Source organism: Megachile rotundata, chromosome 8 (assembly GCF_050947335.1).
Source record: "Megachile rotundata isolate GNS110a chromosome 8, iyMegRotu1, whole genome shotgun sequence".
Lineage (NCBI taxonomy): Eukaryota > Metazoa > Arthropoda > Insecta > Hymenoptera > Megachilidae > Megachile > Megachile rotundata.
The window spans coordinates 7067379-7088835 of NC_134990.1; the positions used below are offsets into that span (position 1 = coordinate 7067379).

Below are 21457 nucleotides of genomic sequence, written 5' to 3' on the forward strand. Positions count from 1 at the left end.
TCATTTTCTGTGCGACTTTTTTTTCTCGATTGTTTATACGTGTCGCCTTACGGATTCAGGTACGTGCAAAATTAATACGTTGCTTATAGTGCACCTGAACCATTTATATCACCCTTTTTACTTCGACTTGTCTTCTATCTTTTATACAGCAGATTTCCCATTACTGGGATTTTAAGCATCGCTGATCACCGTAACCGCGGTTATGGTTGTACCGAGATCTTGGTATCCGCTGTTTCGGTAATTAGAGGTTTAAACTATTAGAGTAGCGATCTTCGGAAGATAGGATGGCCGCCATATTGATTTGAATCAGCTGTGCTCTCAGGTGGCAGGTAAATTCAAATTTATGTACTGGCAAATTTTTCTGATAAAATAATTAAATATTCCTATGGATTTAATATATAGTAAAATCGAATCTGTTATCAATTTTAATCTTAATAACAATTTTTTTATTTTAATTTTTCCGCACGAAGTCGAATTTTTATAGTAAAATATATTTTTCTCGCTGTAATATGAAATGCTAAAATTGAATCTGCTACAGAATTTTAATCTCAGTTGAAGTTTGTCTAATCTTAATTTTAGTGTTTGCACAAAAAGGAATTTTAATATAAAATATTTATTTTGTTATTTTATTATGAAAATTCATTTATGTACAATAAAATTAAAATTAGAAAACTGATTAAAATTGATTAACAGATTACACTTTAGTTTCATATTAAATCGACCGCAGTTTTGTTATTTTATCATGAAAATTCAATTCGGTATAAATGAGTGTATTTGAATTTTGGCGCCACTTGAGGTCACAGCCGGTTCAGATCAACATGGCGGACGTACTATCAGTCCACGACTCCGCTATTAGAATTTTAACGTGCAAAATCTATCTTCAATACACTCTATTGTATATATTCTTATGAACTGCATGTAGATTTAGCAAACAAGGCAATTGTTTGCCCTTCTTTGATTCTCTTCGAATTTTTTCAGGATCTAAGCAAATCGACTCGAACACAATTTTAGACAATCCCAAAACAATTTTCAATTATTTCAAAGTCAAGTTAGTTCGTGTTCTAATTTCTAATTAAAAAAATGAAAAACATAAGTATAGGAAATGAGAGATTTAAAAACTAGATTAAAATTTAAAAAATTTAAAGGCATATCCTAGAAATTAAAATATATCGAATTATATTACGGTTCCATGATGTCTTCTCTGCAGTACGATATCACGAGATCTTCAAAGTCATTTTTCTAAAAAATGGCTGACCAATGGCATCTAATATTTTACAGTTTGTTTATGCTTATTATTCTCTACAATTTAAACCGGGATTCGTTGAAAAAGCAGGAGGTCATGTCGTGACCTCTTCTCGTAAGTTTGGATCAATTCGGTGTTCCCAATTTCAGTCGTTCTCTTTACAAAAACTTACATCATCATCGCATTAATTTGGAAGTATTTCACACGTCACGCTCAACATTTTGTGCACCTTTATCGAGCAGCTTAAACGTAGCTAAACACGAGTAAAATTATTTATTCACAACTTTTACCCTTAGCAAAGAATAGAATTTTTGTTTCGATTATTTAGCTTCACGCTTTCTATTTTTTTAGATAGATAGCCTTGTGCTTAAATTATAGTAAAAGTAGCATATTAATTGTTATAGAAAGATAACGCGAACCATTTTGACGGTTATAACCGGCATTTTTCTTGAACAGGTATCAACATTTAGTCTGTTGATAGAAGAGAACGAAAATTTGAAAGTGTTAAGATCTTTAAGAACATTACGAGCACTGAGACCGTTGAGAGCGATATCGAGATGGCAAGGCATGAGGGTAAGACTCAGTAGACCATAGTACAAAGTAATTAATCAATTAGCTAATTGTAAGCTTGACAAATTAGAAGTATTCTATTCTTCTTCTGTTTCTTTCGCTAGATCGTAGTGAACGCGTTGATGTATGCGATACCTAGTATATTCAACGTGCTCCTCGTCTGTCTCGTGTTCTGGCTGATATTTTCTATAATGGGTGTACAATTTTTTGGCGGAAAATTTTTTAAATGCGTTGACGAATACGGTGAATTGTTAGATATATCGGTGAGTATAATTTTCTATCGAAGGAACGGTCACAATTTGTTTAAAATAAGCGTGGACACTATTTTCATGATAATCACGGAAAAATGAGCTTCAGTTTATTTTGCTTCTTTACCCTTATTCAGTTTATAAAAGTGCAATCTTCGCCTGAAAAAGATTAAAACACTAATCGACGTATTTTAATTAGCCTATATATTTCATTTAAGTTGCTTGAATTCAATTTTTGAGAAGAGCGTCCGTCACACATTGAAATTATATTTCTTGAAATAGTGGTTATTTCATATTGTTCGAAATGTTGAAAGATTGCTATAAGTATAGTTCTAATTGTTTATGCTTCAAATAGTGTTAAAAGTAAAGTATTTATCGAGAATAAATAGAGAAGTGTTTTCTGAAAAAAAATATAAGGGAGTTTGTATAATTCTTAATGCGCATGCGCGATATGCATTAGGCGTATGCGCGGTATGCACTAGGCGCAAGCGCGATATATACATGGCGCATGCGCGATATCTGCTGGGCGCATGCGCGGTATCTACTAGGCGCATGCGCGGTATCTACTAGGCGCATGCGCGATATCTATTATGCGCAGACGCGATATATACATCTGCATTATGCATCTCTATTCTGTAAAACATTTCTTACCTTTTCTTCAATAAATTTTACCTGTAATATTTGAAAACTAAGTTAGTAGAACTATACCTACAGCAACTTTTTGCATTTTGAACAATTTAAAAGAACAATTACTTTAATGAATATGGTGATCTTAATGCTTCAGAGACAAAACTTGTTATTCTACTGTTCTTCACAAAAATGAAATTTGAGCAATTTAAATCAAATACGTTGACGAATGTAGCTAATCAAACTGTTATGTTTATATGTAAACATTGCATTTTTATAACCTAGTATGAGGGAGTCGTTGAAGTTTTATGCAATGACGGCCATTTACTTAAGTCTGCTTCATAATTTACAAGATAAACACGATTGATGCTTTATGAAACTATTTTGATTTGTATTAAATGAGTAATGCATGGTGAATATTGTGCATCATAGTACTAATACAATTTTATTTTAGAATAATAATTTATAAATATTTTTAGCACTTTACTGCACCATATCATTGAAATGATGAACAGTTATTTAAAATTACATGTGCACACTTTTTATTTACTGAACCTCACTAATATCTAATGTAAGTTTTATCTTGATCTTTTTGAACACTACTTACATGTATTTTTATAATTGCATTGTCATTGTTCCACATTGAGTGACATATCATTTCATATTTTCTATAGATGAGTTTATATCAGTTGTCCATCATTCTAATGATACATGGTACAGTCAAGTGTTCCAATTATTTGAAAATAATTAAATCAAGGTAAAATTATATTAGTATATAATTTGCAGTGCATTATCCATCCTGTATTACAAAAGATATTAATGATGTACATCAAACGTGTTGTGAAGCAGCGTTAAATAATTAGTCGCCATTGTACACAACACCGTTCACATAGTTTAAAATTCTGAAGCTGAAAAAAATCCAAAAATCCAAAAATCCAAAAATCCAAAAATCCAAAAATCCAAAAATCCAAAAATCCAAAAATCCAAAAATCCAAAAATCCAAAAATCCAAAAATCCAAAAATCCAAAAATCCAAAAATCCAAAAATCCAAAAATCCAAAAATCCAAAAATCCAAAAATCCAAAAATCCAAAAATCCAAAAATCCAAAAATCCAAAAATCCAAAAATCCAAAAATCCAAAAATCCAAAAATCCAAAAATCCATAAATCCAAAAATCCAAAATCAGAAGAATTTTTAAATTTCATATTTTTCTGCATATACAAAAACACTCATTTATCTAATCGTAAATAAATTTTTTGGAAAGAAATTTTAAATAAAATTTGATCATGAAAATTTCTGTGTCTACGCTTATGTTAAATAATTAAAATCGCTGGCACTCGTAAGAGCGTAAAACGAAAATTCGATTGAATATTCCTTCTTAGATCGTTGACACGAAGGACGATTGTCTGAGAAAGAATTACTCGTGGGAAAATAGTAAGATCACATTCGATCACGTGGGAATAGCTTATTTGGCGCTATTTCAAGTAGCGACATTCGAGGGATGGATGGAAGTGATGCAAGACGCAGTAGACGCTAGAGGTGTAGATCTTCAGCCTCAAAGAGAAGCAAACATCTATGCGTATTTCTACTTTGTGATATTCATCGTTTGCGGCTCTTTTTTTACATTGAATCTCTTTATCGGAGTAATTATAGACAACTTTAACATGCTGAAGAAAAAGGTAGGTGAAACGACCGTATAACCGCGACGTTCTTCAAGTATAATCTTCAACGTAATGAAACTACGAAACAAAAAACACCTTATAATTCCTTCCTATTCCCATCTCTTTTTCTGTTTCCTTTTTACAGTACGAAGGTGGGGTGCTAGAAATGTTTTTGACCGAAAGTCAAAAGCACTACTACACTGCCATGAAAAAACTTGGCCGTAAAAAGCCGCAAAAAGTGATAAAGCGTCCGATGAATCAAATCCTCGCAATATTTTACGACCTCTCGAATTCCCGCAGGTAAAGAAACACGTCTATCTAATCCTATCCAGAAAAAAAAGCCCGTTTACATACCTGTATATCAACCGATTTTTGCAGATTCGAAATAGCAATTTTCATTTTGATATTTCTAAACATGCTGACAATGGGAATCGAGCATTACGGTCAACCGCATCTGATATTTTTCCTCCTGTACGTGTCGAACGCATTTTTCACGACCGTGTTCGGCTTAGAAGCGATCGTTAAAATAATAGGACTACGATATCATTACTTCACGGTGCCGTGGAACTTGTTCGATTTCCTCCTCGTGCTGGCGTCGATTTTAGGAATATTAATGGAGGATATTATGGTAGACTTTCCGGTGTCCCCGACGCTCCTGCGAGTCGTGAGAGTGTTCAGAATCGGTCGGGTCTTAAGGCTGATAAAAGCTGCTAAAGGTATTCGCAAACTGCTGTTCGCACTGGTGGTCAGTCTTCCGGCGCTGTTCAACATCGGCGCCCTTTTAGCCTTGATTACTTTTATTTACGCCATTATCGGCATGTCGGTATTTGGCCATGTTAAGAAACAGGGCGCACTCGACGATATGGTAAGGATACACTAGAACTCAATTACTTTCCAATCCCTTCTTGAATCTTTTACTCTTTTCTGACAGTAAATGGAAGCAGACTCCTTCGAGCGACTGACGCGACGTTGTAAACAAACGGCCGCTAGCGAAAACACAGTCGGTAACTTTTATCATAAATCTGTAGTCACTGTCGATAAACATGACATAGAAATGTCTTGTCTCTCTGTTAGTGATGCTAATGGTAACCGTTTTTGATAGATTGCTACATTGATCACTGTGAAAAAGACACGAAGAAATTATTTGATTTGAATAAGAAAGCAGTGACGACAAAAATGGCGGCAAAATTCAAATCTGTTTGAAGACAAACTATCATATGAATATAACAATACAAATATTTAGATTAATTTAATAAGACACACTTAAAGTTATTAATATAGCTATAGTATCCATTTTGTGATACGAAATGTTAAATTTCTTTAAATCTTTTTTTTAGCACTTTTGCTAAATATCAATTAATATAATACGATAATAATGTATGTATAAATTAAAATAATGACGATTTTATTATATATCAGAGTGTATAAAGAAAATTGATACTATACATGACAGATTACAAAACTAATAATCTGAAAATATGAGGATTTGTAAAATTGTAAAATTCAAAAATTTTTGAATTTGAGATTTTTAATCCCAAAATTTGAAAATTTAGAAAAACTGAAACTAGCAAAATTATAAATATAGTAAATTAAAAATTTGCATGTTTGGAAAATAGAAAAATTTAGAATTGAAGAATTTAAAAAATTAATTGTAATACACCATAAGCGCCTCTAACGGTGAGTTATTAAATCAATTTGGCATGATAATGTCATTAAGAACTTCAACTTTACGTCTTACAAAAATGATAAATTAAAATGTATATTTTCTGTATATGTACAGCTTCAGAAAAGAGTTCTCTATAATATTGATAAACTCACAGAATCGTCTAATAAAGAAGAAATTTGATGTAACTTCAAGTAGTCATCTTATTTGTTGACATGAGTACATACTTTCGAGAATTCCAACTTTATCAATGTGTGATATCTGCCTTAAAAAGATCAAATAACCATGTGGTAAAAACTAGAGCGTAACCTACCCATGAGAACTTGATTTTGGCAACTGTCAAGACGTAAAGTGGAATGTACACGTTTATGGCCGAAGGAGTCTGTTCCCTTAATCCACGAATATATGTTAGGCGTTGATCGCAATCTTGCCGCTCTATCCGTTCTATTTTGTTTCTTTCTTCTTAGGTAAATTTCGAAACTTTCGGTAGAAGCATGCAATTATTATTTCGATTAATGACATCAGCCGGTTGGAACGACGTCTTAGAGTCTCTGATGGTACAACCACCAGATTGCGATCCGACTCCGACTAGCCGACAAATGAACGGAAATTGCGGATACCCTCTCTTGGCAATAACTTACTTTACTTCCTTTATCATAATCAGTTACATGATCGTTATCAATATGTATATCGCCATCATTCTTGAAAACTTTAATCAGGCCCATCAAGAAGAAGAGATTGGTATCGTCGAGGATGATTTAGAAATGTTCTACATCCGATGGTCCAAGTAAGGAACATTACTTTTATTTTTATTTGTAGCATAGTCAGGGCCGTCGCGTGGAGGGCCGCAACTGGACCACACAGGGGCGACTAAAGTGAAAGTCTGCCATTTTAAGTATAACACAATTTTTTTTAGGATTCAAGGAATTGTATCATAGAATTATTAGAAAATTAATTATTGCAAATGAGTTTAACAATTATAATAGTATTTTATAAAGGTCAATTCATAGCTTGTTACATTATTGTATATAAATTAGTACAACTATAATTTTTATTTCCAAATCCACAAATTCCTGACATTTTTAAGTTTTTGAATTTCTAAATTTTCAGATGTCCAAATTCCTAGATTTCTAAATCTCCAAATTCAAAATCCCAAATTTGAAAATTTCCTAAATTTTTTAATTATAATAAAAGGTCCCACTTGTACAAAATAGATATAATTTTCCCTAGGGAAAACTAGGCTGTATAGTACATATTCTTGCATTATATACTCGCGTTATATCGCCGCGTCTAGTACCGACTTACGTTGTACAGTCTCGCGTTATATCGCCATGCCTTGTACAGCACTGCATTGTGTAGTCTCGCGTTATATCGCCATGCGTATAACCTTACATTGTACAGTCTCGTGTTATATCGCCGCGTCTAGTATAACGTTATGTTGTATAGTCTCGCGTTATATCGCCATGTCTTGTACAGCATTACATTGTGTAGTCTCGCGTTATATCGCCATGCGTATAACCTTACATTGTACAGTCTCGCGTTATATCGCCGCGTCTAGTATAACGTTATGTTGTATAGTCTCGCGTTATATCGCCATGTCTTGTACAGCATTACATTGTGTAGTCTCGCGTTATATCGCCATGCGTATAACCTTACATTGTACAGTCTCGCGTTATATCGCCGCGTCTAGTATAAAACGTTACGTTGTATAATCTCGCGTTATATCGCCATGTCTTGTACAGCATTACATTGTGTAGTCTCGCGTTATATCGCCATGCGTATAACCTTACATTGTACAGTCTCGCGTTATATCGCCGCGTCTAGTATAAAACGTTACGTTGTATAATCTCGCGTTATATCGCCATATTTTGTACAGCATTACATTGTGTAGTCTCGCGTTATATCGCCGCGTTTGGTACAGCATTACGTTGTATAGTCTCGCGTTATATCGCCCCGCGTTATATAGCCACTCGTCTAATACCTTGCATTTTCTAATCCAGCATTGTACAGCTTCTTAATTAATAATTTATATAACCTTCCGTTATATTGCCGCGCGTTGTACTACCACAAATTGTACATACTCCCTCGCGTTATATCATCATACGTCCTGTAATCTTGCACCTACCTTATATTTTTCCTCAGTTCTCCAAATTCTTCCCATCATCGTGAATTGTAATTAAAGACGCCAACGTTTGACAAGCGGAAAAGCGCGGTTCTTTCAAATTAGTGACACAAAGGTAGTTCCTATGCACGCGACGGCTCTGAGTAAAGTAGCCTGAATGGTTTAGTAACGATAGAAATAATATATAGTAGTAATACCGTGTAATCATGGTTGGTCCGTAGGTATGATCCGCACGCAACACAGTTCATAAACTTTTCGCAATTAAGCGATTTCATAGCGAGCCTAGACCCACCATTAGGAATATCGAAGCCCAACATGGTTGCGTTGGTTAGCTTCAATCTTCCTATCGCTAAGGGTAATAAGATTCATTGTCTGGACATTCTGCACGCACTTGTCAAGCACGTTCTTGGACACGTCGAGGAGTCCGAGGATTTCCGAAAATTACAGGAACAGATGGACATCAAGTTCAAGAAACAATTTCCTACTCGTAAAGAACTTGAAATTGTTTCTTCAACGAGAATGTGGAAACGTCAGGATAAAGCTGCTACATTAATTCAACGTACTATCAGAGAATATATAGCGTGAGTACATTTGTATTTCTCTTTTGTGTATCGATTTCGAAACATCAACAAACTCATATAATTCTACCACATAAATCTATTATAAAGTACCATTATTAATAACTACAAGTTAACGTTCCAAGTCAAGGGTCTTACATGTGCATGAAAATGCCCATTGAGTCCCAAGGTTACGTTTCAAAATTCGCGCCTACTCTACTAGGCATTGTAGGTAGTCAGCCATTTTTAGTCAGACATTTTTATTTGTCTACTGCAACAGCATGTAGGTGTTATGTCGCTGGTTTATGTTGTCAGGTGTTTGATGTTTCGAAATTCAGTTGTGACGCAGTTACACTGCGGATTATTAACAAAAATTGTATGATGATTCAGGGCGAAAAAAGAACGTGAAAGGGTTGCCCAAGAGGTGGATTCACAGACCCAAACGTCAAGTCCTGGTGTTGGGAATGAGGGTAGGGGTGGGGGTGGATGGAGTGGCAAAGTATCGGCTTTTTTGCATGTACATAGAGGTAGCCGAGCCAGTAGCCGCAAGTCCTCGAGGGCCAGCGACGCCAGCGATTTCAGCGAGCTCGGTGCCGCTTCGGCATGGCTTTTTCCAAATTTGCCTCTGCTGTTGCTCTCCGGCGCCACCGGTACTCATGAGGACCTGCCTCCTCCTGCTCTGACCGTATCCCGTCCCTCACCAACCACCGAACAGCAATCATTTGTCGGTTCCTCTATTGCTAGTGCTACTTCCTCTGATCTACACGCCAGGTTTGCGCTTCTACTATCTCTTATATTAACAGTGCGTTACAAAATTGTAGCCACGTTTCTTATATCTTTTATTTCAGTTGTGCAGGTGGTTCAGAAAAACATTCAATATTTATAGTACAGTAGGCTTGGTATGAGCGAAAAAATCTGCAGGATGTGAACAAAAAGATTATCCATCATTGGGGGGAGGAGACAGAACCTCGCTCGCTGAGAAATGTAACCTGATCCGCGTGTGTCCGTGAGACAATAACAATGCAACTATAAGACTTTTTTAAGTTTTTCGTTGTTAAATTTCTACCAATAGATTTTTGGTATTTTTCTGATTAAAATGAGACCAAACACGACGTAATTCAGGACGTATTTACTTATTAGTGAAATAAGTAAGCAAAGTCCTCGATATAAGCAAAAAGCTTGGAATTACAATTATAATAAATATGTTCCAAATGTCGTCATGTTTAGTTTCATTCTAATCAGGAGAATATAACAAATATTTTGATAAAAGTTTCATAATAAAAAACACAAAAATAAAAATGTTTTATCTCTGTATTGAGATTGCCTCACGGATATGCTACTTAACTACATGATACAAGCGGAAGTTCAGGCCCAAAAATTCACTTATACCAAGGTTTTACTGTACACAAAATATGTGCTGAATAAAAAAAGCCTTAGAACAGGTAGTCCAAAGGTTAATAGTTTCTGAAATTAGAATGGCCGCCATTTTGCAGTAAAATGTACCGCGAAATTTAATTTATACATAGCATCTCCAATACAAGTAAATCTATAAGAAAGTCATATAAAATTAAATGACGTTTAAAAAATTAGCATTATTTTTTCTATTAGCATTATTATATTATTTCATATAAAATTTTATGAGAAATTCAGTAACAATGGCTTTGGACTAACAATAAGTTCAAAATAAATGTGTGTTTATGTAATTTTACAAAAAAGAGTGGACGGCTATATTTCGTGACGCACTGTATTGTACACATTGATAAGTTTAACAAAATCATTATGAAGTGATGTATAATTATTAGATCGATCGCGGGACCGACCCTCGGCCGACAAGATGCCGTTGAAAGTTATCCCGACGAGGAAGTTCCAAGTCTTCCTACGAAGCGCAGATCACTTCCACCGAGCGTTACAACGCTCTCTCTGAACACGTTACATCGCGATATCAAAGAAGCATTTAGCAGACGTTGCGGTAGCCTTCGAAAGAAACATCAACCAGCTCCTGAACCAGCTCCGCTGCCAATCGAATCTACCGACGTAAGCATACTTGTCACGGAACCCAGTCCAGAGAATTCAGCGCCACCCTCGAGACCAGCACTCCTTAGACGACAATCCGCCGCTACGGTTGTACACGTTCTCGTTCACAGAGAGAGCGAAGAATATCGTGACACGCAACCCGACAATGCTAGTTGATCTTAGACCATTCGAACACACGCTCAACACCCTTTCGAGAAAGAGAACGAACGAACAAATATCACGTGTAAAACAAGAGGCTAGGCTGAAAGCCGCCGCAAGTTTTGTTATCGCGTTACGGTAACCTCGATACTTAATCCGGTTCCTTCTCCTCTCCCCCTTTCTTTGACGTGGTTGCCTTATCTCATCATCATCTGATATCTAATTGGCTAAACTTCTGAAGACCTCCATTGAAATTTTTGATAGCTTCATTTTTATAGAAAATAACGCCTACGAGAAGGAACTCAGCTCAACACTTTTTGCCATTTTTTGTCACTACCTTACCGATAAGGTCAAAACGTTTTCATATTATTATGCAATTTGTAATTTATTGATTTATTGTTTAGACTGTTATTAGTCCCTTATAGTTTAATTTAGTTTTATTTTCTTCCTTTATGGAAGATGGTGTATTATAATCTTATTTGCACTTTATCATTCTGTGCAATTTGTATGTTGATTTTTATGTGAACGATGACTATTGCAATTGGTTATACCAAGTGATATACTGTACTAGGAGATGTATTATACAATTCTTATATGTTGTCATTTTAACTGCCAGTATCTTCAGTAAGTTTTATTGTATACTTCTGATAGGAATTTTTAGATTTTATTACATTTCTATTTTTTTATCAGTAAGGTAGTTGTGGTAAAAAAGAGTGGTGTTGACTATATATGATTAAACTAAAATTCCTCACATAAACGTTATTGTTAAAAGAGAAACGTTGTTTCTCCATAAAATAAAGCTAGGAAAAAAATTTCAGACAAATCAGTGAGATTTTCAGAAGTACAGCCAAGCAATCTAATCTTAATCCTTTGACTGTTTCCATTTTAGAACATTTCAAAAGGATTTTCGCTTCGAGTCAATATACTTGACCATTGTTTCTTATGATCTCTACACTTTGTAACTTTATAAAACGTATTTTATTCTTATATTTCGATTTTATCTGAGCGAATACACGAGTAAATTTGTTCTTCTTCTTAGAGAAAGCAACGTCTCCGGTAGCCATTTTGATTCTAGCGAATAACCTTTATCTTTTTCGAGGTTATGTCTTTTCGACGAGCTTATGTCTTTTCCTTCCGCGGTAAAGGTACATTCTGAAACGAAAGTATAGCTCGAGTTATTGAAAATTCTTCTACCACGATTTAAAAAGCGATTGGACCAATTTAACGAGATATATGCTTGAACTCCGATCCCTTTTTCACTCGAATCACTGATTAGATCCACGAATCTACTCGCTACTTTAAAGAGAAATTAATAATAGTTACATGAACATAGAGAATAATACTGCCTCGAATAGAATAGATTTTTAATTTGTAATTGTTTTGAAGGAAAAATACGAGAAGGACAAGGAAAAGAGAGGGAAAGAGAAGATGGAAAGAGGAAAACTACGCGCGAATTTTTAAAAATAAAAAAAATAATGATGAGAGATGAACGGTTACGTTATATAACGATGTTATCACTGTTTCTTCACATTTTTAAAGGAAACGTAGCTTACTAGTGTCGCTGTTGACTTCCTGTGCGATGCCAGTTACGAATAAACGTAGAACATAAATGTACGTGGAGTTCGGCTTAACCGAAATTATCGACATTACAGTATTCCTAATACGTAATGAGGTTACATGCTTATATTATGGCGTACTTACGTACAATTTTGTGAGATTCGTCCTGTACCTTCTAGAAAGAAAGCCTTTCTCTTCTGGACACGTTTCGATGGTTACTAATACTGTAGACTCTCCTTATATGGCCACCGTTGCAATAATCTTACATTCCTTTATCTTCTGGTAAATCGTATAGTACAGATCACACTGACGCACAATGCATGGCGTTCTGTCACGTGGTAATATGACATAATTTCTACATTTCTGAACTTGAATATTTAAAAATTTCTGGACCTCCTAATCTGAAAATTTTTGAATATAAGTTCAAAGCTTGTCATTTAAAAAATTGTAACATTTTATAATTTAAAAATTTTTAAGTAATAAGTTTCTCAATTTATAAATTTAAAAACTTACAGATTTATAATTTGCTTAATTTGAAAATTTGAAAGTTTGCAAATTTACAAATGTATGATCTCAAATTAAATTTCTGTAAATTTTAATTTCGCAAATTGTGAACTTTGAAAATTTATTAATTTCTCAATTTAAAAGTTTGTAAAAAGAATTTGAGAATTTAACAAATTTTAGAGTTTAAGAATTTGAGAATTTATAAATTTGAAACTTGAGAAATTTCTAAATTTCCCAATTTGTAAATTTGAGTATCTGTAAGTTTGTAAAATTAAAAGTTTGAAAATTTGGTAGTGCGGCAACATAGCGGGAGTCTACAGTATATACGTTAATTAGCTCAGTGATCGATATTAAGCTTTCCATTTACATCGCATTTACCAGTACAGTCAATATTTTCTTCTTAATTATATCTAAGTAAACATATGCGTTTCTTCATTTACTCTTGCACAAATTAAATAAGAATAAACAATCACTCACAAATTTTTACTAGTTCTAATAACAAGTACGGCACAATTTTATACATTTTTTTCTATCAAATGGAAAACATGAAGTCGATCGCCGGTGAGCAACAAACTAAAAAATCTGTTAATAAATAGTATATTAATATTGTTGATTATTATCGTTGATATTATTGGACGCTGGATCATGTTCAGAAGAATTGGCTCAGTCCTTAAATGTTTTTCGCGTATGTGTTTTAAAAACAGAACGAATTAATTTGACACGTTATACGTATAATTGCACATATCGCGTAACAAAAAATAAATAATGGCTGTTGCTTTCGGAAACAAGGAAAATACAAAAATACCACGAATTTTGTATTTGTACAATTTTGCTTATTTTCTGTATTGTTCAGGGCGTCCACTCACGTTCTTTTTTAATCGAAAAAAGCAATACTATATAACACTTCTTGATTACTTGTTTCATTTAATTTATTATAATGCAACATGTAAGAAGAAACAGTTATGTAACTACAGTAGCATGTATCTAAACCCCGGAGCCGGAATTTTTAAATGAACAGTGCAAAAATTTATTAACTTTGGGACCGTTATTATATACGTAATTTTTTAATGTCATTCAAGAACCACTTTATTGTTTAATAGTGAAACCGAGTATTGGACATTGTCTTTTGAAGTACATTAGAATTGATATTACCCGACTATGACGCACTTTCAATCCATTGTTTAATTCATATTAACTTAACATTACACGTCTTAACATTTTCTTCCAATTTTGTATCTTTTCTCATGTGGCACGGTTGTTTCGATTTTGAGTAACTGTACCAGAGATCAGTCAAACCTATGTGACCTTTGTTGAAGTCGAAACGAGCGATTATCAAACATGATACCGAAATTCTTGAATTTTGATTTTGGCAGTATGCATTCGTGAAAAGGTTGAGAACCGCTGCCATATGGACTTCACGTTCGTAAAGTCAAAAAGTACTACGAGATTTAATTCGCGGCGAATCCCGCCAGAATATTCGAGACAGTCACGCGTGCAAGAACGTTCGCGACATCTTTTTTAATCGACACGCTCTGAAAGTCGAATTCTCCCGAAAACTGCGTAGCAACGAAACTGTTGCTACGCGCAATAGTTTGTTTATTCGCCGTCAGTCTTCTCGCGACATTTGCACATGACGGTCCTCCGCACGCGACGTCAATTTCTTGTATCCGTAATACGCGAACATTCTTCCGAAGCGACTACAATTATTTACTCATACGCGCAAGTCTTACAAAAAGCATCTACAGATTCAAAATGTACTAGAAGCAGGAAACACTAGTTCTACATATACATTGTTTTCCTCGGAACACAAACTTTATCCCAATTTTATGCTATTGCATTCAAAACTAAGTAGGTTGTAAGAAAATACCGTTTACTATTCATAAGAGTGAAAAGTTTGGTACGGGAAGTGTGTAAAATGTCATGTTTTAAAAAAGTGAATGCGCAATATGTTTTGGCTCTGGGGTCCAGATACATATACTCGTCTTCGAAGAAGAAACATAATTACCAAATCTGACTATGTTACATTGTTATAGAAATTGAATCAATCTATCATACAGGATAAAGTGTTTCATCTTTAAAATAAGATTATAGGTAACAAGACGCAAAAACACGTGTCAAAAGCTGTACTTCCAAAAACAGTACAAATAGATTATTTAATTCTTATTCATTCGATTATTAACTGCAAAACATCTTCAACCCTTTGCGCTTCAAATATGCCCGTCCCTTTCCCCCTTATTGGAACTATAATGTTTTACATATGTATGTATATTGCACATACGTAGTACCGAATGCCTAAACAAAATGGTGGTATATAGAAAGATTATCATAAACCTTTCGACTTATTCGGCAAATTTAATTTATCATTTTCTCGTTATTTCATATAATATTTAGTACTTAAAAATTATATTCAGAGATTCTGCCTGAATTAATTTGAAGGTATTAATATTTTTATTAATTTTAAAGTATTTCGTGCAAACATGTCAAACTTAATTGGATTAAAACAAAGTCATATCAAATATTTTCAAATGAATGAAACTTTGTGTAGACCTGATTTAGTGTATTCATATCCTTATCACCTCTATATTCTTTTAACATCGTGTATTTTTCTATTTGAACGACATTTGACTTTTCAAAAATCCTCACCTTTAGGAAATGTGTTTTAAAACAATGATGACGCAATTGTACGAGTGACAGCACGGTACGAATACGTGAAAATGGCGTACATTAGTGTAAGGTGGAATTGAAAGAGAAACTAGAAGAATTGTGGGAGATTATCTCGTGTTGTACGATTTTATTTCAGAATTATGTTTTTAGTAATAGATTGTTCGGGGCACCGCCATTTTGGGAGAACTCTGGGTCTTAGGAAATTTTAATTCGACCCTACAATCATAGATATCAATGAGTAGGCAATTTGAAAATTCGAAATTTCGCTACGTCTGTTTGTAAGTTTTTAGATTTCTAATTTTTTTATTTTTAAATTCCTAAATTCTTAAAGTCTCAAATTTCTAAATTTCCATATTTTTAAATTCCTGAATTCTCAAATTTCAAAATTCTTAAATTCTCAAATTTTTATTTCTAAATTTCTAAACTTCTAAATTCCAAAATTCCCAAATCCCTTAATTTGTAAATTTTCAAGTGTATCGATTTGAAAGTTTATTAATTTAAAATTAATACATCTATATTTTTTATACTTAATACTTCTTTAATTTTAAATTTTCTAATTTCCAATTTACTAAAATTTCCATTTTTTCCAAATTACAAGGTTTCAAAATAATGGTTACATTTTAGAATTGAAAATGTGTAAATTTGCTAATTGAAATAAATTTGAAAAATACAACTTTAAGAAGTGAAAAACAAGTTCCTACTTCACATCTATCATACAACCGCCATTTTTATGAATACTATGCCTGCATATCGCTGTTTTAAAACACATTTGAGACCGAAACTATTAAGCATGATACAAATAGTTAACACTAAAACTATTAAATCAGTTATTTGGCTTATTCAGAATTTTTCTTTCAAATTATAAAATTTATTAAAATGCTTTTCTTGAAATTTATGTAGACTTTTATTAAGATAAAGAATTTATGTATATTGTATGGTCTGTTTATTTTTCTATTGTAGTTTTAATTTCAAATCAAGCGTGTATTAACGGGTCAGTAGGTTCAGTGTTAGATAACGATAAATTGTAACAATTGGACGTCCTTCTCATACATCACCATTTTCATTAAGAAAATCATGCTTGGTAAATTTTTTAATTTCTTTCAATCTGCAGTTAATTGATTAAAGCGATTAATTTTTGAAGAAATTGGAGCGCAAATGGTTAAGATAATTCAACGAACATCCATTGTATATAATCTTCGGCGACGAGTAGTACAGTACCGCATAAAGCTATACAAGGTATTCCAAAAGATTGTATAACCCAAAAATTGTCAATCTTTTGTGTTAGAACGAATCAGAAAATATTTACCATTTTGCAATTTAATAGAGAAAGTTGCGGGCACAAAATTGTTTACAGATCTAAAAAATTCTTAAATTTCCTAAATTGTAAATTCTAAAATTTTAAAATTTCTAAATTCTCAAATTCTAATTCTGAAATTTCTGAATTCCAATATTTCCAAATTTCCGAATACCAAAATCTAAAATTCTTAAATCCTCAGATTTTCAAATTCGAAATTTCCAAATTCCGAAATTCCCAAAATTCCAAATTCCAAAAATTTCTTTACTTTCCAAATTCTTAAATCTCTCTAATATAATTTCAAAATGGTCAACAATCTTTTTGTTCGTTTGGAACTCGAAATATCTGCAATTTTTGGATTGCACACCTTTTTTGAAACACCCTGTATATACGACGCAAATCACCAAATGTTCGCATCTCAAATATATATAGTAAATATTAATTTTTTTTGTTTATTTCATATACAATTGTTGTTTTCAATATATTAAATGTGTAATCGTATATTATTTTCCCATTTATATTACGAAAAATTTGAAATTATTTTTTCGTAACTAAAAACATTGCGCAGCATTAAAGAAAATAAATGATATTATTAAAAAAGAAAAAGATATCTAGAAAGAAAAGTAACACCTTGATTTCTCAAAAAAAAAGTGAAAAAATAATTTTTGTGAAATTTTAATAAAATTTTAAAAGCAGCAAAGATATTTGAGATACGAACGTCAGGTGATTCCGAGCTGCAACGATAGATGCTACACGTGCTTCACAAGAAGTCTCGTGCGAAAAAATGGGCACAATTGGTTAAAATTGAAAAAACTTGATTCGCTTGACAGCATATTAATTACTGTTAATTGATTGATTTATATTTGCGTCGTTCCGAGTGACTTCTTGTGAAGTACGCGTAACATGTATGTTTGGAAAGATGGTGATTTTGTACGAAAGAATAAGTTGAAAAAAAATATATTTGTATTGTGTTTTTTATATGGAGCTTTGTTTTCGAGTAAATTGTGTTTGAAAAATTTTTAAAACATACATTTATACTAAATTTTTATAATTATATAGATAAGGTCCTTGATAACATATTTCAAGGTCATTGAAATCGACGAGGTGTGCTTTTTTCTATATAATTACCAATTTTTTTGCAGCGGAATATATTATTATTGATTAAAATGATTTTAAAATATCGTCAGTTAATATCTTTAATGATGTTCTTAAAATATTATTGAAAACAAAGTTTCATGTAAAAAAAGCATTGTTCTATATTTTTTACTACTTACGTTTTTTCGTATAGAAATCGCTATGTGTACTATACATGTATTATGGAACACCCTGTATACACATACAATGTATTCATCGTAACGGTATTCACAATTTCAAGGAATACACGGTAATTTATCACAAAAAAAGTATTTGAAAAGTTTCGAAAAAATTATTCAAAAACGATAAAAATAAATTTTATGATCGCATTTAACAGGAATATGAAATAATATAATGCGATATAATTGTGAAACACAATTTGGAAATATAAAAATTTAGGAATAAAGAAATTAAACATTTTTTTCAATATAGGAATAATAAGAAATATTTCCAAATTTGAAAATCTGAGAATTTGGAGACTTGACAAATTTTTAAATTTCGAAATTTAGAACTTGAGGATTTGAGAGTTCTAAAAATTTAGAATTTAGAAATTGTAATATTTGCAGATTTAAAAATTGGAAAATGCAAAAATTCGAAAGTTTTTTATTTAATATCCTAAATTAAAGAAGTGATTTTCGAATTCAATTCCGGAATTCGAATATCCAAGAATGCGCGCCAAATTCAAACAACAAAAACATAAGTGAATATCGTTACAATAAAGATACAAATCGTATGTGAAATTTACTATAAATACATATTTATAGTAGAAATATGTATATAATTTTCACGTTAAACATATGCACATAAACAAGTAATTCGATTAAATGTTGAATTAAATTTTGCCGAAAAATGCAACAAAGCCATGAAGAAATACGTGTCATAAACAGCTATACATATAACATGAAACTAAAAACTGTGAAATTTCCGGGAGAAAGAGAATAGGAAAGGGAAAGAAAGCGGTGAGAGTATGAAAGAATACAAAGAAAAAAAACGAGGACAAAAAGAGAGAAAGGAACAACGAATTTTGTAGTAATTAGTTACATTTTTACTGTAACCTTATCAGTCCGTCTTTAGTTGTTTATTTAGTATTTAGATCTCTCATATAAAAACACAAAACTTATTGATTTAGATAACGATAGATTTTCATCTTAACCTTTTTCAATTTTCCTTTTCACGAATAATTATTGCCATTAACACGCCACGACCTCTTGTCGACCTCTAGTGCCTATTAGAAAAACGATTGTGAGTTAATATACATATACAGAAGTATAAACATGTATATTAGATTTTCATATTAAAAATATTCGTACGAGGAAACGGTACGAGTTAAATTTATGCAAATCTCTTGCTAGAACGTACGGTGTACGTTACTTTTAGAGTTTTAGCATTTGATGCTTAATGCTTGGATAAATCTGTTTTTCGCGTGTTAATTACAAGGTACATAGCATCGAGGATCATGAGGAAAAAAAAGGAGAAAAAAATGTTAATGAATCAAACGAATAGAAAGCAACCAAGGGCAAAATTGAATATTTTGAAAACAAATCCAATTACGAAATGTGATTTTTGCAGGACACGAGGCGTAAATGTATGCATCATGTCAATTAAAGGCATAAATATATTGTACTTAATTCGTAATTGATGTGTTTACACGCGATACGTCTAGATACTATACGTACTTATAAATATACCAAAATACAAGAGACTGGACATACACTCGGTTGCAACGTAGGTTTCCTTTGGATAAAAACAAATGCAGGACAACAGAACCTCCTACCTTGCCTTGACAGTTACAATACTTTTCAGTTAAATACTTTTCTTAAAAATTTTAACATTTATATCTTTGACAAAATTTATAAGTTAATCAATTTAAAAATTAAATCATTTCTAGGTTAAATTTAAGAATTTTAAAACTTAAAAAATAAGTTTACGTTACAGAGTATGTTAACCATTTTACCGCCATTTTTAAAGTGTGTTAGGTTAGGTTTGTACATTTGGGACTGTACGTATTGAAGCGAGTGGTGAGGCCTCTTTCTCCTACGTTGCCATTTTTCCGCGGGAAACCTACGTGCTCGTCAGTGTACATGACCTTGCTATCCTAAGTACTTGAGGATAGTGAAATTCCAAAAAAATTGTACAATCACGCTCGGGTATCCTACGGGAACCCGAAAATTTTTTAGATTATAGCTTTTCTGCGCATTTTTTCTGCGTGTCTGCGTGCTGCGTGCGTGTGTGTGAATAAAATTCGATAGGATAACGTCTGCTCAAAATGCCTACACATATTTAAACACACTGTCAGGATGCACTTGAGTAATTATTCATTATTATTGCAATTTATAGCTTTTTTCTTTGAATGCTGGCACGTACGATTAAACATTTAGTTCGTCGTTCGTTCCAGTTGATTTGACATTTCTCACGTTTTTTGATAAAAATAATCAAAGTGACAATATTGTTCACGCAATATAATACAATAATGTAAAAGAAATTGAATGTCCTATCGTTCGAGCGAAAAGAAAAAAGCGTTAAATTATGAGAAAAAAATTATTAATAAATAATGATAAATGATAAACACTTATTGGTACAGGGTCAACGACAATCGAAATCGTGAAAGCAATTGTATAGCTTTTTTCTTTTCTTCTACGTTTTGCGAGATTTGCTTTTCACTAACTTAATATAACTATTTCAAAATAATTATCGTTTATCCTTAACGGTGAATATTCTATCGTTAATAATTAATAATTTCGATTTTAGCTTAGTATCGAAATTATTATACCATTAGAAATTTACCATAGCTGTGAGAAAGTATAAGTTTAACGTTTAAACATCTGACAATGATAACAATATAAGAATAATGAGAAGAATGAAAATGGGGGAAAGGAGAATAGATATAGAAGGAGCAGGCAAACAGACAGAGCAGAAAATATTACATTAGCGTTGCAATGATTCGTCGGATAAAGAAAATTTAACAGGAAGAGCAGTGAAACGTTCCTTTAGATCAAACTTGTAAATAGATTAATGATCCTCGTTAGTCTGCAAAAACGACCGTTTTGTCACATAAATTTATAAAGAAAGACTCAAGCATTGTTCTTCCATACACATATTAATTTCAATTAATTGATGTTTTGCGAGCATTTTGATTTCAAGTAAAATTAATTCACATATTTATATTTAAAAATGTCTTTTCTTCTGTAATTTGTGATCTACTATTAATCAAATACATTTTTCCTTTGTGATAGCGACAATGCTTGATATAGTTTGTAAGGTAATACGAGCAAGCAAATACTAAATTTTAAAATATACAGTCTAATTAAATCTGATGTTATATTAAAAATACTAATAATATTAATAATAAACGAGGTGAATAATAAGAATGTTAACCATGTAAGGATGATATTATATAAATATTGCTAAAAAATAAATTGTGGAATTTATCAATTAAATTTGT

General features: G+C 32.5%; 2 protein-coding genes across 10 annotated transcripts in view; one reads left to right on the forward strand and one right to left on the reverse strand.

Annotated features, from left to right (window-relative positions):
* LOC100878747 (sodium channel protein 60E) overlaps positions 1 to 15086 on the forward strand; it is a 52549-nt gene extending 37463 nt beyond the window's left edge. For 3 of the 8 annotated variants that reach the window (XM_076534169.1, XM_076534171.1, XM_076534174.1), the window contains 9 exons: positions 1700 to 1816; positions 1918 to 2076; positions 4070 to 4366; positions 4494 to 4648; positions 4727 to 5213; positions 6479 to 6798; positions 8355 to 8714; positions 9081 to 9461; positions 10493 to 15086. In XM_076534169.1, the coding sequence (XP_076390284.1) occupies positions 1700 to 1816; positions 1918 to 2076; positions 4070 to 4366; positions 4494 to 4648; positions 4727 to 5213; positions 6479 to 6798; positions 8355 to 8714; positions 9081 to 9461; positions 10493 to 10880 (2664 nt within the window). In that variant the 3' untranslated portion in view covers positions 10881 to 15086. Of the gene's footprint in view, positions 1 to 1699; positions 1817 to 1917; positions 2077 to 4069; positions 4367 to 4493; positions 4649 to 4726; positions 5214 to 5279; positions 6454 to 6478; positions 6799 to 8354; positions 8715 to 9080; positions 9462 to 10492 lie in introns of those variants that run through there. The other 5 variants (XR_013038930.1, XM_076534170.1, XR_013038932.1 and 2 more) reach the window with 5 other exon arrangements.
* ND-18 (NADH:ubiquinone oxidoreductase subunit 18) overlaps positions 1 to 21457 on the reverse strand; it is a 51750-nt gene that overhangs the window by 29156 nt on the left and 1137 nt on the right. The window contains exons 3-4 of one of the 2 annotated variants that reach the window (XR_013038936.1): positions 19169 to 19240; positions 12564 to 12820 (exon numbers count right to left, since the gene is read on the reverse strand). Coding sequence is in view for 1 of the 2 variants with exons in the window: in XM_076534219.1 (XP_076390334.1) it covers positions 19234 to 19240 (7 nt within the window). In the remaining variant the exon portion in view is untranslated. Of the gene's footprint in view, positions 1 to 12563; positions 12821 to 19078; positions 19241 to 21457 lie in introns of those variants that run through there. The other variant, XM_076534219.1, reaches the window with a different exon arrangement.